The following is a 15,507-nucleotide window of genomic DNA, read 5'->3' as shown; positions in this document are numbered from 1 at the left end:
GTAACACCACTATAGGAAAAATATATCAGGTACCCAATTATATGGACTCAAATATGACTTAACTTATGAAGGAATTATACAGAATTAAAGATAAAAAGAAAATGTGTTTTATGAGAGGAAATTTATTATTGTAAATCATGGTGTGTGGTTATGGTGGTGGTTGTCGGTGATAGTGGTGTTGGTAGTGATAGAAGTGGTGGTGATGAAGGTGGTCTTGGTTCTTGGTTATGATAGTGGTGATGGTGGAGGACTACGCGAATAATGGATGAATGAGGTGTGAAAAACTAGAGATGGAGACACACACACACACACACACACACACACACACACACACACTTTCAGTATACATATAATATACTATTATTGTAAGGATACGCTACCGTCTAATTTCACCTGGCTGCAACTGGGTCGACTCTGGGCGCCTCACTCATTGGCCATCCCCATGAAACTAGAGTCAGTGACCAGAGTGATAGAAGACGAGTACCATATCCACTCGACCACCCCAAAAACTTTGAGTACAAATAAGATTGAAATAACCTGACCTGACCTGACCTAACCTGACCTGACCTAACCAAACAAGCTGTGTTATTTCATGGAGTGGAAAGTACGTTAATAGTTCTTTGCCTCCGAATTGTAGGACTTGAGATAAAGTGTTTTTTTCGTATGGACGACGTAGACAATTCTGTATATTTTACAGTAACGACACATTAGATCTATTAATGGCATTAGTAGATCATTTCTCTTCCTACTGTTTTTTCTCTTTTCCTTTTCATCTTTAGCCTCCTTCTTCTCCTCCTCCTCTTTCTTTCCTCTTCTTTCTATTTTCTTCCCCGTAGTTAATTATTTTGTCACCCATATTCCCTTCCTCGTTCTCTTCGTCTTCCTCCTCGAACCTCTTCTCTCGCTTTCCTTTTCGGGTTTTCCTTCTCTTCTTCCTCCTTCTCTTCTACCATCTCCTTCTCTTCAGTTTCTTCTCTTCCTCCTCCTCCATACTGCGTGATCACAACCAATGGTACACTGTCATCATACATCCAACATATAAATGGTGTGTAAATATGCCGCGCAAGAGGTGAAAATTTGGGGCGATAAAATGTGTCTTTTCTTTTTTCTTCACCTCCTCCTCCTTTCCCCTTCACTATTTTTTTCTCTTCTCTTCCAGTTCCTCCTTCAGTCTTTTGTCTTCTTACTCCTCCTCCTTCTCCCTTTCCCATTTCTGTCGTCGCTTTCTCTTCCTTCCTTCCTTCCTCATTTTTTTCTCTTCTCATCTTACTCCTCTTCCCCCTCCTCTTTTCGTCTTCTCTTCCTCCTCCTTCTATTTTTCTTCATCACTTACCTTACCTCTTCTCCTCCTCCTCTTCATCGTCTGTTTATCTTCCCATTTTCTCTTCAATTTCCGCCTTGTTTTCTCCTCATCCCCTTCCGCTTCTCCACTTTTTTTAAATCCTCGGTAATGAAAGTGGGAGCAAATTTTTGCGAAGAAAACTACTCAATTATTTTTTTTTGTCATGAAGCAAAAATTTGGTTAAGCTGGAGAGAGAGAGAGAGAGAGAGAGAGAGAGAGAGAGAGAGAGAGAGAGAGAGAGAGAGAGAGAGAGAGAGAGAGAGTAAAAAGGCAACGAAAAGGAGGAGAATGGGTAAAGGGTGATTAAAAAAAGGAAATGAGTCGATTTAAACGAGGGAAAAAAAAAAGATGCCCAACTGTCCCGTAGTCATGACCACCAGGACGCAGCGAGGTCGACACTACAATTCTAAAGTTAGGTACCTAGTTACAGCTGGATGGACTGAGAGTGCCCCCAGGATCGAACCACTGACCCTAAGGACATATAGCTAGCGTAGTATCCACATGGCCTCCGCACTTCATGAATGAGGTCACACAAATTAAATAGCATTCGTAGGAGGATATTAAAACAAGCGATATACAGTAGGAGAGAAGGATAAGGTGTGTGTGTGTGTGTGTGTGTGTGTGTGTGTGTGTGTGTGTGTGTGTGTGTGTATGTCAGGAGGGGGGATAGACTGCGCCACGCCACTTGAACAATGTAATACGATTATGGTGGAGGAATATTACCCGTCAGCTGGAGGTGTTCTGGCGGACTGTCGTAGTGGCTGAGTATATTCTCCGGGAGTAGGGAAGTTCGCACCTTCGTTAGCGAGAGTAGGAGGTCCTCGTCAGGAGAGTGGCGCCCCTGGGAACTCGGGTATTGGGTGTATTTTAGACACATTATGGATGCTAATGAGTTGCTTGCCTGCCTGGATGCCTGCTCAGGTGCCTGCTTGTGTGCCTGCCTGGGTGCCTGCTTGGGTGCCTGCCTGAGCGTCTGTTTGAGTGTCTGCTTGGTTGTCTGCCTGGCTGATGCCTGCTTGGGTGCCTGCTTGGCCTGCTTGGGTGTCTGCCTGGTGCCTGCTTGGGTGCCTGCTTGGGTGCCTGCCTGGTGCCTGCCTGGCCTGCTGGGTGCCTGCCTGAGCGTCTGCTTGAGTGTCTGCTTGGGTGTCTGCCTGGGTGCCTGCTTGATGCCTGCTTGGGTGCCTGCTTGCTTGGGTCCTGCTTGGTCTGCTTGCGCCTGCTTGGCCTGCCAGTGCCTGCCTGCGTCTGCCTGCGCCTGCCTGATGCCTGCTTGTCTGCTTGGTGCCTGCTGATGCCTGATGCCTGCTTGGCCTGCCGCCTGCTTGGGTGTCTGCCCGGGTGTCTGCTCGCGCCTGCCTGCTGCCTGCCTGCATGCCTGCTTGGGTGTCTGCCTGGGTGCCTGCTTGGATGCCTGCTTGGGTGTCTGCCTGGGTGCCTGCCTGGGTGCCTGCTTGGGTGCCTGCTTGCGTCCCTACCTGGGTGCCTGCTTGTTTGCCTGCGTTACTGCCTGAGTGCCTTCTTCGTTACCTGTTTGCCTTCACTGTTAGTTGTACACATTACTCATTCAGTCACTCGGTCTTCTGTGTTATTCATCCAGTGTGAGAGTACAACGTCGACCAACAAGAGGTCAACCATGTGTCATCCAGGTGCCTATCATGTGTCATCCGGGGGTCAACCACGTGTCATTCAGAGGTCAAACATGTGTCGTCCAGAGGTTAAACATGTGTCGTCCAGGGGTCAACCATGTGTCATTTAGGGATCACTCATGTGTCAACCACGTGTCATCCAGGGGTCAACAGTGTGTAATATTCTCCATGTGAGCATCTGTTCTCTCTGTAGGTGTCGGGAGAGCTCTTGGTATACTTGGGATGCGAGTATACATGAGGGTACTCCATATACACACGAACGTACAGTAGTTATGTGTACTTTATATATACATGGACGTACAGTAGTTATGTGTCCGTAATATACACACGGACGTACAGTGGTTATGTACACATTTTATACACTGGTACTTGGGTGTCCTGTGTATGAAAGGTAGAGAAGGAGAGAGTAAGATGAAAATGCAATAGAAGGAGAAGAAGAGAAACAGGTGTAATGGCAACAAGCGAAGATGGTGCTTGACCGTGTGTGGTGTGGTGAAAGGACTTTGAAGCGCAGGAGGGAAGGAAGGGGGGAAGAAGTTAAATAAGACGGCGAGGAAACAGAAAACAAAAACGAAGAAGGGGAAGGAAGAAGGAGCAGGAAGATAGGGTGGAGGACATGTAGGAGGGGAAGAGAGGGTAGGGGAAGAGAGGGTAGAGGAGGAGGAGGAGAAAAAAGAGGCTTGAAGAGGAGTAGGAAAAAGAATAATTAGAGTAGAAGGAGGAGAGACAAAATAAAAAAAAGAGGAGGAGCAAGAGGGGATAGATAATAAGGAGGAGAAAGAGAGGTTATAGTAGAAAGAAGAAAAAGAAGAAACAAATAAACTAAAATTAATCATGAGAAAAAAATAAACATACTATAAACCGTAATAAACCACAAAGAAGGAAAAACAGCAAGAATAACTAAACAACATAATAATAAACATGAAATAAACCAAAACCAGAAAACAAGATAGACAAAGAAACAAAAAAGCAAAAAAAAAAGGAATAAGAAATAAAATATAGCGAGCTTTTGTGATTTAAGTAAAAAAATATTGCAACATAACTCTACGGAGATTGGTCACCGCGTTTCACTACCAGAGACTTGTTACCCGATGCATTATATGTAATTAACTTTTATGGCAGTCGGTATTGAGATAAATTTAAGTATGAGTGTATCGGTGCATGAGTGTATCTGTGTATGAGTGTATCTGTGTATGAGTGCATCTGTGTATGAGTGCATCGGTGTATGAGTGCATCTGTGTATGAGTGTATCTGTGTATGAGTGTATCTGTTTATGAGTGCATCTGTGTATGAGTGCATCTGTGTATGAGTGCATCTGTGTATGAGTGTATCTGTGTATGAGTGCATCGGTGTATGAGTGCATCTGTGTATGAGTGTATCTGTGTATGAGTGTATCTGTGTATGAGTGTATCTGTGTATGAGAGTATCGGTGTATGAGTGCATCTGTGTATGAGTGCATCTGTGTATGAGTGTATCTGTGTATGAGTGTATCTGTGTATGAGTGTATCTGTGTATGAGTGTATCTGTGTATGAGTGTATCTGTGTATGAGTGTATCTGTGTAAGGTGTATCTGTGTATAGTGTGTCTGTGCAGAGTGTGTCTGTGTATGTCTGTGTATAGTGTGTCTGTGTACTTAGGTGTATCTGTGTATAGGTGTATCTGTGTATGAGTATGTATCTGTGTATAGTGTATCAGTTGGCAGTGCATCTGTGTATAGTGCATCTGTGTATGAGTGCATCTGTGTATGAGTGTATCTGTGTATGAGTGTATCTGTGTATGAGTGTATCTGTGTATGAGAGTATCGGTGTATGAGTGCATCTGTGTATGAGTGTGTCTGTGCATGAGTGTGTCTGTGTATGAGTGTGTCTGTGTATGAGTGTGTCTGTGTATGAGTGTATCTGTGTATGAGTGTATCGGTGTATTTTTGTGTAAATTAAATAAAATTAAATATGAAAAATAGAAAAGTAAAGTTGAGATTAAAATATATGATGAATTATTACTTTTAGTTGTTTATCACACACACACACACACACACACACACACACACACACACACACACACACACATCTCTCATCCATATCAATCCTCTCCCCCATTCCCTTCTTCTACCCACTACTCCTCCCCTCCCCCTCTCCCACTTCTCTCTCTTTCCACTCCGTTCTCTCACCTAGTACTCCTCCCTCCCTCCCTTCTCCTACCCACCAACCCTATCTCCCTCCTCTACCCCAATAACCACCTCCCCTCCACACAACACACACACCCTCTTCCCCACAACAACCATATTTCCTCCCCCTACATCTTCGCCACCACCCCCTCCCCACTTCCCTCTACCACCCCCATCACAACACATCTGCATCTCCCTCACCTCCCCTTCTACCCCCACTACACCCATCACCTCCTCCCCATCTCCCTCTCCCCCATCACCACGCCCCAACCCTCCAACACAACAAGGCCTAACTCGGTATTAGTATTTATTGGCCTCACACGGTGCTAATCCCAAGTGACACGGGGTAAGAGGGAGTGTAGGTAAGTAGGCCATTAAACCTTTACCAGCACAGGAATCAACATCAACCGAATTATTTATCAGTCACGAAACTTTCCTCGTTTACGGGTTTTACTTTGATTTACTAACGTTGGGTATTTTGATTATTATTCTTTTTATCCTGTTTCTCTGTTTCTATCGGGTGTTCACTAGTTGGGTGGTGAGCTTGGGTGAGTGTGGGTGAATGTGGATGAGTGTAGATGGATGTGGGTAAGTATGGGTGAATGTGGATTGAGTGTGAGTGGATGTGGGTTAATATGGGTGATAGATAACAAGGACATGGGAGAGACACGAGTAAAATAACCTAACCTAACCTAACCTAACCACAACCAACCTAACCTAACCTAACCTAACCTAACCTAACCTAACCTAACCTAACCTAACCACAACCAACCTAACCTACTAATCAATCATAAGCCGAATTTTCATTTTAGGTTTCATAACGTGTCCAGACTCTTCTAAGACTCCCTCAACAACTTCATCTTGGAAAAGTTTGTTGTCAATATATTAATAAGCTGGCGGAGTCCTTCCCTCAATCTGCCCAACAGGTATCGCCTCCAGGGACTTAAAGGAAGAACAAGGTAGGAGAACGACTGAAGCCCTCCAAAGCACCCTTATTACTGCCTCTCCCTGGACTGCCTCTCCCTGGACTGCCTCTCCCCGAAGTCTTGCTCCCTGTGATACTGAGGAAATATAACAAGAACACAAGACAACATACAAATCGTCTTGAGAAATATGTATAAGTATAATCTTCAAATTTCTCACTTAACCTAACCTAACCTAACCTAACCTAACCTAACCTAACCTAACCTAACCTAACTTTAACTTCAAAATCAAGTGAAGATGTAAAAAATAAATATAGAAATAATTGTGGAAAAAAAAATGAAAGTGAGTGTGGGTGAGTGTGGGTGAGTGTGGGTGAGTGTGGGTGAGTGTGGATGAGTGTGGATGAATGTGGGTGGTTGTGGGTAAGTTTGGGGGTTATTGTCTGGTGACTGTGGGTAGGTATGGGTAAACGTGGGTTAATGTAGGCGAGTTTGAACATTTAATCTTACGCGAGACTCAATACTAAAGGAAGATAGTCTGGTATTTCGGGCTATATCAGATGAAGGTATTGATCCAGGTTTGTGAGCACTTTGAGTATTAGGGAAGGAAGGAAGGAAGGAAGGAAGGAAGGAAGGAAGGAAGGAAGGAAGGAAGGAAGGATGTTGGGGAAGGAGGTTATTAGGGTAAGTGGTTATAACCATTATAGGGTGGCTGGGGAGGGGAGGAGGGGAGGGGGTGGTTAGATGTGAAGGGAGGGGGTTGTAGGGTGGTTAAGAGGGGAAAAGTGTGATGGGTGGTTAGATGAAGTGAGGGGTTAGGTGTTGGGAGGGAATTACAGGAGGGGGACGTAAAGGGAGAGTGGGGGGGAGGAAAGGGTAGGTGTACTGTGTGTTAATTATTACTATAGATGTATTCCTCTTCACCTGCCTCATATATTATTGTTGTATATATACAATTACGTTAGTTATTTCACATTTATGTAACACCACCTTGTAAATTATTGTAACTTTACTTCATACTGTTATTTACTGGTACTTTTGAGCATTTTTTCTGGTTTTGAAGTTATTTGATTATTTCTTTATAAGTAGTTCGTGGAAGACGGTCGTACAACAGGTCAAATGTACTGTTATAAAATTTTAGGTAAAGTATTGTATATATATATTATTTTCCTCTGATTTTATATACGTATTTTATTACTGTGCTGTGTGTGTGTGTGTGTGTGTGTGTGTGTGTGTGTGTGTGTGTGTGTGTGTGTGTATTCAATAAACATGTATGTGTATATATGTACGTAACCTATATTAGATAACACCCTTAGACTATATCAAATTATAACATGTAATATACTTTATTATCATTTACTTCAATAACTTCATCCTTCATCTACTTCTCGAGTACCTTCAACACCAGCCTCGTTCTCTGTTTATCGTAACACAACAAAAAACGAGTTAGTTTATACGAGCAAGATTTTCTTTACGTCTCTGAATGTAGAGCAAATTACATTGTCTCAGATGACACAGTTATGATGAGGTCTTATAAGAGCGTCATCACGAAGCCGGGAATACGAGAGAGAGAGAGAGAGGAGAGTCATCGACCTGACAAAGGAGTATATAAGAGTAAATAGGATTAAATAGGAGTATGTTAGAGAATCAGAACAGGAAACCAATTGGACGATAGGAGGAATGAGTTAGGGAGGAGGAAGGAAGGAAGGAAGGAAGGAAGGAAGGAAGGAAGGAAGGAAGGAAGGAAGGGTGGGGGAGAGGTCAGTAGGGTAGGGAGGTTATAAAGTGGTAGGGGAGAGGAAGTTATAGGGTGGTTGGAGAAGAGAGTACACGGAGAGGCAGGAAGTAATGTAGGAAGGAGGCAGGAAGGGAGTAGGGGAGGCAGGGGGGAAGGGAAGGGAGGCAGGAGTGGGGAGGAGAGGGCAAGGGGGAGGGCAGGTGGTGGTTAAGGAAGGGGGAGCAAGGAGCAGGGAAGGAGGCAAGGAGGTAGGCAGGAAGGAAGGAAGGAGGCAGGGAAGGGGAGGCAGTGGGAGGAAAGGAGGCAGGGGGAGGGAAGCAGGGTAGGAAGGTGAAGTAGGAAGGGGAGGAGAGGGAAGGATGGTGGGGTAAGGGGAAGCAAGGGAAGGTAGGGGTAGAGGAAGTGAGGGACGGTAGAGTAGGTAAGGTAGGGGTGGAGGGAGGTAAAGAAGTAGGGGTAGGGTGAAGAGGTGGAAGGTAGGGGAGGAAAGGTAGGGGGGGGTAGGGGTTATGGAGAAGGGGAACGAATCTCCTTGTCAGATTTATGGTGATATATGGTTCATTAGCTACGTGTGTGTGGGGGGTATGTATATGCAAATCTGTAGGTATAAAATACAGTATATGTGTAGCGACCGTATATATGTCTGTTGTATATATATATATATATATATATATATATATATATATATATATATATATATATATATATATATATATATATATATATATATATATATATATATATATATATATATATATATATATATGTGCGTCAATGTTTGTAAGTGTATATGCACGTGCATGTGTGTTTTGTGTATATATATTTGTGTTTACGTATGAATATGGCAGTATAGGAGTGAGTGTGAGTGTGATGTGTGTGTGTGTGTGTGTGTGTGTGTGTGTGTGTGTGTGTGTGTGTGTGTGTGTGTGTGTGTGTGTGTGTGTGTGTGTGTGTGTGTGTGTGTGTGTGTGTGTGTGTGTGTGTGTGTGTGTGTGTGTGTGTGTGTGTGTGTGTGTGTGTGTGTGTGTGTGTCCCTCACTAGTAATAAATGGAAGATGGAAATAACATGACTGGGTTCCGTTATGGTGAGCAGTTAGTATTCGCCAACACCTGATAAGCAGTGATCCGTCTGACCAAGTGTGTAGTGGATGGGTCAGAACCAGGTGTTGTATAAGTCACTGGCATCATGTAGTTCTCCTGAACATGTGAACATGGTAGGTGGGAAATGATGATGAAGAGGAGGAGGAGTGGAGGGGAGGAGGGGGGGAGGAGGGGGGGAGGAGGAGAAGAAGAAGGAGGAGGAGGAGGAGGAGGAGGAGGAGGAGGAGGAGGAGGAGGAGGAGGAGGATGGTAGTATTTGCTCTTCCATCTAAATTTATCTTTAGCATAAGATTCTGAGTTTCTGTCATTACTAGTTAATTTCCTCTGAGTTAATTGTATCTTTAAGTTTAGAGAGAGAGAGAGAGAGAGAGAGAGAGAGAGAGAGAGAGAGAGAGAGAGAGAGAGAGAGAGAGAGAGAGAGAGAGAGAGAGAGAGAGAGAGAGAGAGAGAGAGAGAGAGAGAGAGATCTTCAGACTCATTTTCTGATGTATATAGAAATTAACATACACCATTACACACACATAGTTAAACATATACACACTCCCACATTCACAGATAAATAATATAATGGTTGCCCCCTCGTGTGTGGGGCTGGCACAAGGGCCACCTAGGCGTGAATTTGTTTAAGGTGTAGAAGCTGTCACCATCACAACAACCACGCCCTAAGTTAACGAGTTGCATGACCCAGTGTCAAGGAATAGTCTGAGAAGACCGGACAACTCGCCAACTGCACTGGCTAACCATCACCCCGGAACACGATCCACAAATCGATTAACATCCAGGTCACCAGTTACTGCTGGGTAGACAGAGGCAAATGGCGTAAAGAAACTTACCCATAGTTTCACCCTGCCCGGGGAGCGAACTCGGGACCATTATACCACATTCAAAGATACACACACCAACCATCTCATCTCACCCCCCTCCCACCCCACACACACACCCACTCTGCAACCCACCCACCCGCCCACCCACATACACACAGTAAACCTCCCGTGTTTGTCTCTACCCTATTCCTATTACATCACTCATTCAACACTATATTGACACACACACACACACACACACACACACACACACACACACACACACACACACACACACACACACACACACACACACACACACACACACACACACACACACACACACACACACACACACACACACACACACACACACACACACACACACACACACATCACCTTTATTACCATTACTACTCTTTCAAAGCAACAATATTTCCCCAACGCCTTTTTCCACACCCCTTCTGTGTATCTAATTAATTCTTAAACCTTTATCACAGGTGTTGAGTTAGACAGGAAGGACAGATTTTATAGGCAGGTGACAATAATTGATGTTATGTTGGGGAATTTTTTTTGTTTTGTTCGTATATTTATGTTTACATGTTTTGCCTTAAGACTCTTCACTAAATGCTTAACCCAAATTGCACAGTCTATATTAGGTCAGCCATAACTGTATAGTAGTGTAGCCATGAAACATACAGTAAATAGTGCAGTGTTTCAGCCATGAGTTTCCTTCGTTACTCCGACAATCACAGAGGGCGTGGGTGTATGACTCATTATCACCCTCGCTACAGAAGGCGTCACAGTAGGAGGTTCAGTAACTGGGTGCTGTTACCTCACACTTGGGTCTTTGAGGTCCCAGCCAGCAATCACTGCCCTGTGTACCTGAGAGAATTGTTATATATAATATTTGTCGTGCTTGTGTGTGTGTGTGTGTGTGTGTGTGTGTGTGTGTGAGTGTGTGTGTGTGTGAAAGCAACCAGTAGAGTCAACACAACAGTCCACAGCTTCGCACCTACAGATTCTTGACAACAAAACAACTATCAAGGTCATTCAAGCACGTTTTTCACCATACATCACAGCAGCGTCCAGTGTAAAACAATCGACCAACATCATCATCACAACACCCACCATCATCACCATAAATTCACGGCCCGTCACCACACACACACCGATGCTTAATGACCTATATATCATCACAAATTCACCCAAGGCTTCCCTCACCATCACTCCCTCTTCTCTTACCCACTAGAACCTCACCGCCACTCACTTCCTCACCCCTCATTCTCTTTCCCACTCCTTACCTCACCTCCTACCCTCTTCTAAACCTCTCCCTTCTCCCCTACCAACCCCACTTTCCCTCTCTCTCCACCTTTTCTACCCAATTATACAGTCTGTCTGTCTGTTTATCTACACTCGCTAATTCCCGTCAGCGCTCATGACAGGAACACAGTTTAAATAACACACACCGAGAGACTGACATGGTGGAGCTAAGTTGTAATGCCGGACAGTGTGGCCTTTTTTATGTCTGTCTATCTGTATGTCTGTCCGTGTCTATCTGTATGTATGTATGTCTCTGTATTTGTCCGTCTGTCTGTGTCTATCTGTCTGTACGTATTTCTCTGTCTGTCTGTCTGCGTTTGTCTGTATGTATATCTTTGTTTATTTATCTGTATGTCTTTGTCCATCTCTCTCTCTCTCTCTCTCTCTACAACCATGTTTTCTTTTTGTTTGTCAGTCTGTTTCTGTCTATATATCTATCTGTCTGTCTAAATGTACTTCTCTCTATCTGTCCTTTTGTGCATGTCTATTAATCTCTCTCTCTCTCTCTTCTTTTTTGTCGTTTTACTACATGTGTCACTATTATCTGTCTGTATGTCTCAGTATGTCCGTCCGTCTGTCTGTCTCAGTATGTCCGTCTATCTGTCAATCTCCATCTGTTAAAACACACACATAACCACTACACCAGTATACAGTACAAACATGGACCACATAACCGGAATAACATAATATAAACTTGCAATTAAAAGAGAACAGCGTTTGTGTGTATCGGTTTAGTGGTAATGCATTTTTAATTACATGTAATCCAATGTTTAATTAAGCGTCGTTAGTAATTATCTGTTCCTCCCGTATTAAGATGTGGTTAATGGATACATAATTAGGCTCAGGTAGGCCGAGTTAATGTATATTCCCTTTAAGTGTTTTTTTATGCATTGATTTTGTGAATTAAGACATGTATGTGTATGTATGTATGTATGTGTGTGTATGTATAGATATGTGTGTATGTATATGTATGTGTAAAAGTGTATGTATGTGTGTGTATATGTATGTATGTATGTATGTATGTATGTATGTATAAAGTATGTATGCTCAAAAAAACATAGATTTTATTATATATGATTACATGAACATTCACACGCACATATCTTCCTCCCTCTCTCCCTATAAAATACACACACACACACACACACACACACACACACACACACACACACACACACACACACACACACACACACACACAATAAACAGGAGGCATAAATAAACATAACTTACCTCACCTTTTGTGCTTAGGTCACGATTTACAAAGGTTTCCCATAACAAATATTCCCTCGTAAGTGAAAACGCGATGATTAAAAAATAAATAAATAAAATAAAATAAAAATCATGTTTTATTCAGAATTGATATTGATTTTGTATCTTTAATTTGACTCATATTAAAGAGAGAAAGAATTTTGAGTATGTGATCAGGTCTACGGCTCTGAGACTTAAGGTATATTAATTTATAGTTTATAGTTGTGGAGAGCATAGGAAGGTCTTATAAGCTAATAGTCTGTCTTTCAGTCTCACTCTATAGTTGAGAGAGAGAGAGAGAGAGAGAGAGAGAGAGAGAGAGAGAGAGAGAGAGAGAGAGAGAGAGAGAGAGAGAGAGAGAGAGAGAGAGAGTAGAGAGAGAGAGAGAGGCGATAAGTACAAGCTGGTAAATGTATCGAGCGGTGAGATATACAAGGGTAAATTTTATACAGAAATGGGCAGGGGGAGGGACTGGAAGGCTGAGCAAGGATTGGGAGGTACAACAAGGGATTGGAATGTAAGGATTAGGGTACATAACAAGACTCCTGGATAACGAAAGATTGGGAGTATAACGATAGATTAGTGATATAATGAGACTGGCAAGATAACGACATTGGTGATATAACAAGATTGGTAGGTTAACGAAAGATTAGGATATAGCGATTGATTAGTGTAAAAACGAAATAAGGTTGATATAACGAGTTGATTGGCAAGATAAAGAGAGATTGGGAGTATAATACGTTTGGCCTTATAACGAGAAATTGGAGTATGACGGGAGATTGGGGGCAGTGGAAGATATAAGTGCAGATTGGAAGGTGATTAGGGATGAGCATCAGAGGATTAGAGTCAACACACTTAGCTGTATGTCACGGCGGTAGAGAGAGAGAGAGAGAGAGAGAGAGAGAGAGAGAGAGAGAGAGAGAGAGAGAGAGAGAGAGAGAGAGAGAGAGAGAGAGAGAGAGAGAGAGAGAGAGAGAGAGATTAAATACAAAAAAGAAAAATTTACAGATATATAAAGAATAAGTAAGACATAGACAGACAGCCCAGCCATCCAATTAGCCATAAACACGAGACATAACACAAGACAACCCCTAACTTGCCTAAGGTACAAAACTACGTCTGTCTTTAACAATATCATACGGTTAATTAAGGCTCCACAATGTTAAGTCAAGCATCTCAAGGTAATAACATGACGCAGTGGTCCGATGAATTCCAAAATGAACACTGTGACTCCTGTTGTCTCGGTAGGGTTGTCAAAATCCCTCGTTCGTTGTGTCATATTGTCTAGTTCAATTTTTTGGTGTACCTGTGTCAACCTGGAACGAATAAACTAATGAAGAACAGGTGTCTAGATTAAGGTTATGTTGAATCCCTTGAGTACGGGGATTTAACCTCTTGAGTACGAGGATTTAAGCTCTTGGGTATGAGGATTTAATCTCTTGAATACGAGGATTTAAGCTCTTGGGTATGAGGATTTAACCTCTTGAGTACGAGAATTTAAGCTCTTGAGTACGAGAATTTAAGCTCTTGGGTATGAGGATTTAATCTCTTGAGTACGAGGATTTAAGCTCTTGAGTATGAGGATTTAATCTCTTGAGTACGAGAATTTAAGCTCTTGGGTATGAGGATTTAATCTCTTGAGTGCAAGGATTTAACTTCTTGAGTATGAAGATTTAAGCGCTTGGGTTCGAGGATTTAAGCTCTTGAGAAGGAAGTTTTAAGCTCTTGAGTGCGAGGATTTAAACTCTTGAGTACGATGCTTTAAGCTCTTGAGTACGAGGATTTAAGCTCTTGAGTGCGAGGATTTAATCTGAGTACGATGATTTCAGCAATGAGTACGATGGTTGAACCCTTTACGCGCGATGATTTCAACCCTTAATTTCAATAGGTTAATCCCTTGAGTACGAGTTTAATGCCTTGGGTAAGACGCCTTAACCCCTTAAGTACGATGGGTTAAGTCCTTGAATACGATGACTTAACCCCCAGAGTTCAGATATCCAGTTTTAGCCGCCGAATTAACCACCCTGAGTACAATAATTTGACCCGAGTACAGTAATTTGACCCCTGAGTACAGTAAATAACTCCCAAGTACAGTAAATTGACCCTTGAGTACAGTAAATTCACCCCTGAGTACAGTAAATAGACCTCCTGAATACAGTAAATTCACCTCCTGAGTAGGATACCATAAGACCTTCCCAACTAACATAAACAAGTTGAAATATGACAAAGATGAAGAGTAATGTTTACTCGGTTTACAGAGAGACGCTTACATCACAAACCAGAATATCATTTTACCTCTGAATAAGCTGTCTTTAATGAGGCGACGAAAGATGCACACACACACACACACACACAGTATGGCGCGTGACGAGGAAGGGAGGGAAAAACCATTTGTTATACAGGATTGAACACTCAGTGAGGATGAGGTTTCTAACACCCCATCTTAGGTTTCTAGCGACTGAAAGAAACCTTGGAACACCTCAGATTAGATTGATTCAATAAGACGACATTTTGTCCGGATCTTAATTAATCTTGAAGACGTATAAAATATTTACACATTATTATCATTGTATTCCTTAACCCAGATTTCCAAACAGGTGCAAACACAGGTATTTAAGGAGTCAGGTAGAGGTGCAAAAACACACGAGTATTTAGAGTCAGGTAAGTGCAAACACGGGTAGTTAGAGTCAGGTAGAGTTCAAACACGAATTATAGAGTCAGGTAGAGGTGCAAACACGGGTATTTAGAGTCAGGTAGAGGTGCAAACACAGGTATTTAGAGTCAGGTAGAGGTGCAAACACGGGTATTTAGGAGTCAGGTAGAGGTGCAAACACGGATTTTGGAGTCAGGTGAGGTGCAAACACAGGTATGAGAGTCAGGTAGAGGTGCAAACACGGGTATTTAGAGTCTGGTAGAGGTGCAAACACGGGTATTTTTAAAGTCAGGTAGAGGTGCAAACACGAGGTATTTAGAGTCAGGTGAGGTGCAACGGGTTTTAGAGTCAGGTAAGTGCAACACGGTTTTAGAGTCAGGTAGAGGTGCAAACACAGGTATTTAAGAGTCAGGTAGAGGGCAAACACGGGTATTTAGATTCAGGTGAAGTCAAACACGGGTATTTAGAGTCAGGTGAGAGTGCAAACACAGGTATTTAGAGTCAGGTACAGGTGCAAACACGAATATTTAGAGTCTGGTAGAGGTGCAAACACTGGGACACAA

At 42.8% G+C, this 15,507-nt stretch overlaps 1 protein-coding gene across 1 annotated transcript; it reads right to left on the bottom strand.

Moving 5' to 3' along the window:
* Window positions 1-2,045: 2,045 nt before the first annotated feature.
* On the bottom strand, window positions 2,046-2,813 carry LOC121855350 (nuclear transcription factor Y subunit beta-like; the record flags this gene model as incomplete). The annotated part of the gene is made up of 1 exon (XM_042350244.1): window positions 2,046-2,813. A coding segment is annotated over one exon (768 nt), but the record flags the coding sequence as incomplete, so codon positions are not given.
* Window positions 2,814-15,507: the final 12,694 nt, after the last annotated feature.

The sequence above is a fragment of the Homarus americanus genome, unplaced genomic scaffold (genome assembly GCF_018991925.1).
Source record: "Homarus americanus isolate GMGI-L3 unplaced genomic scaffold, GMGI_Hamer_2.0 scaffold34809, whole genome shotgun sequence".
Classification (NCBI taxonomy): domain Eukaryota; kingdom Metazoa; phylum Arthropoda; class Malacostraca; order Decapoda; family Nephropidae; genus Homarus; species Homarus americanus.
The sequence above is the reverse complement of the archived record's forward strand: the minus strand, read 5'-3'. Positions and strand labels throughout refer to the sequence as shown.